Below are 408 nucleotides of genomic sequence, written 5' to 3' on the forward strand. Positions count from 1 at the left end.
TTGCCAGTTATTTTCTGACTACAAAGAAAAACGGATGCTAAAAATCTCTTCTGAAAATAGCAATCCAGGTAAGACTTGTGATAGTGAATTACTTTGGGTCAGTTGTCCCCAACGTTTTTGGCACCAGGGACTGGTTTTGTGGAAGACAATCTTTCCATGGGCTGAGGGAAGGTGGGAGTGGTTTCAGGATTATTCAATCATGTTACATTTATTGTGCTACTTTATTTATATTATTATTACATTGTAATATATAATGAAATAATTATACAACTTAGCATCATGTAGCATCCATGGAAACTCTGAGCTTATTTTTCTGCAACTAGATGGTCTCATCTGGGGGCAAAGTGAGACAGTGACAGATCATCAGGCATTAGATTTTCATACGAAGCACACAGCGTAGATCCCTCA

At 37.7% G+C, this 408-nt stretch overlaps 1 protein-coding gene across 1 annotated transcript in view; it reads left to right on the top strand.

The window, feature by feature from the left end:
- The window catches only part of LOC105532188 (POTE ankyrin domain family member H-like), a 42,813-nt gene that overhangs the window by 19,811 nt on the left and 22,594 nt on the right, over nt 1-408 (top strand). Inside the window, exon 6 of the mRNA XM_011970266.1 lies at nt 8-68. Coding sequence (XP_011825656.1) covers nt 8-68 — 61 coding nt within the window. The remainder of the gene's footprint in view (nt 1-7; nt 69-408) is intronic.

This window comes from Mandrillus leucophaeus, unplaced genomic scaffold, assembly GCF_000951045.1.
Source record: "Mandrillus leucophaeus isolate KB7577 unplaced genomic scaffold, Mleu.le_1.0 Scaffold939, whole genome shotgun sequence".
NCBI lineage: Eukaryota > Metazoa > Chordata > Mammalia > Primates > Cercopithecidae > Mandrillus > Mandrillus leucophaeus.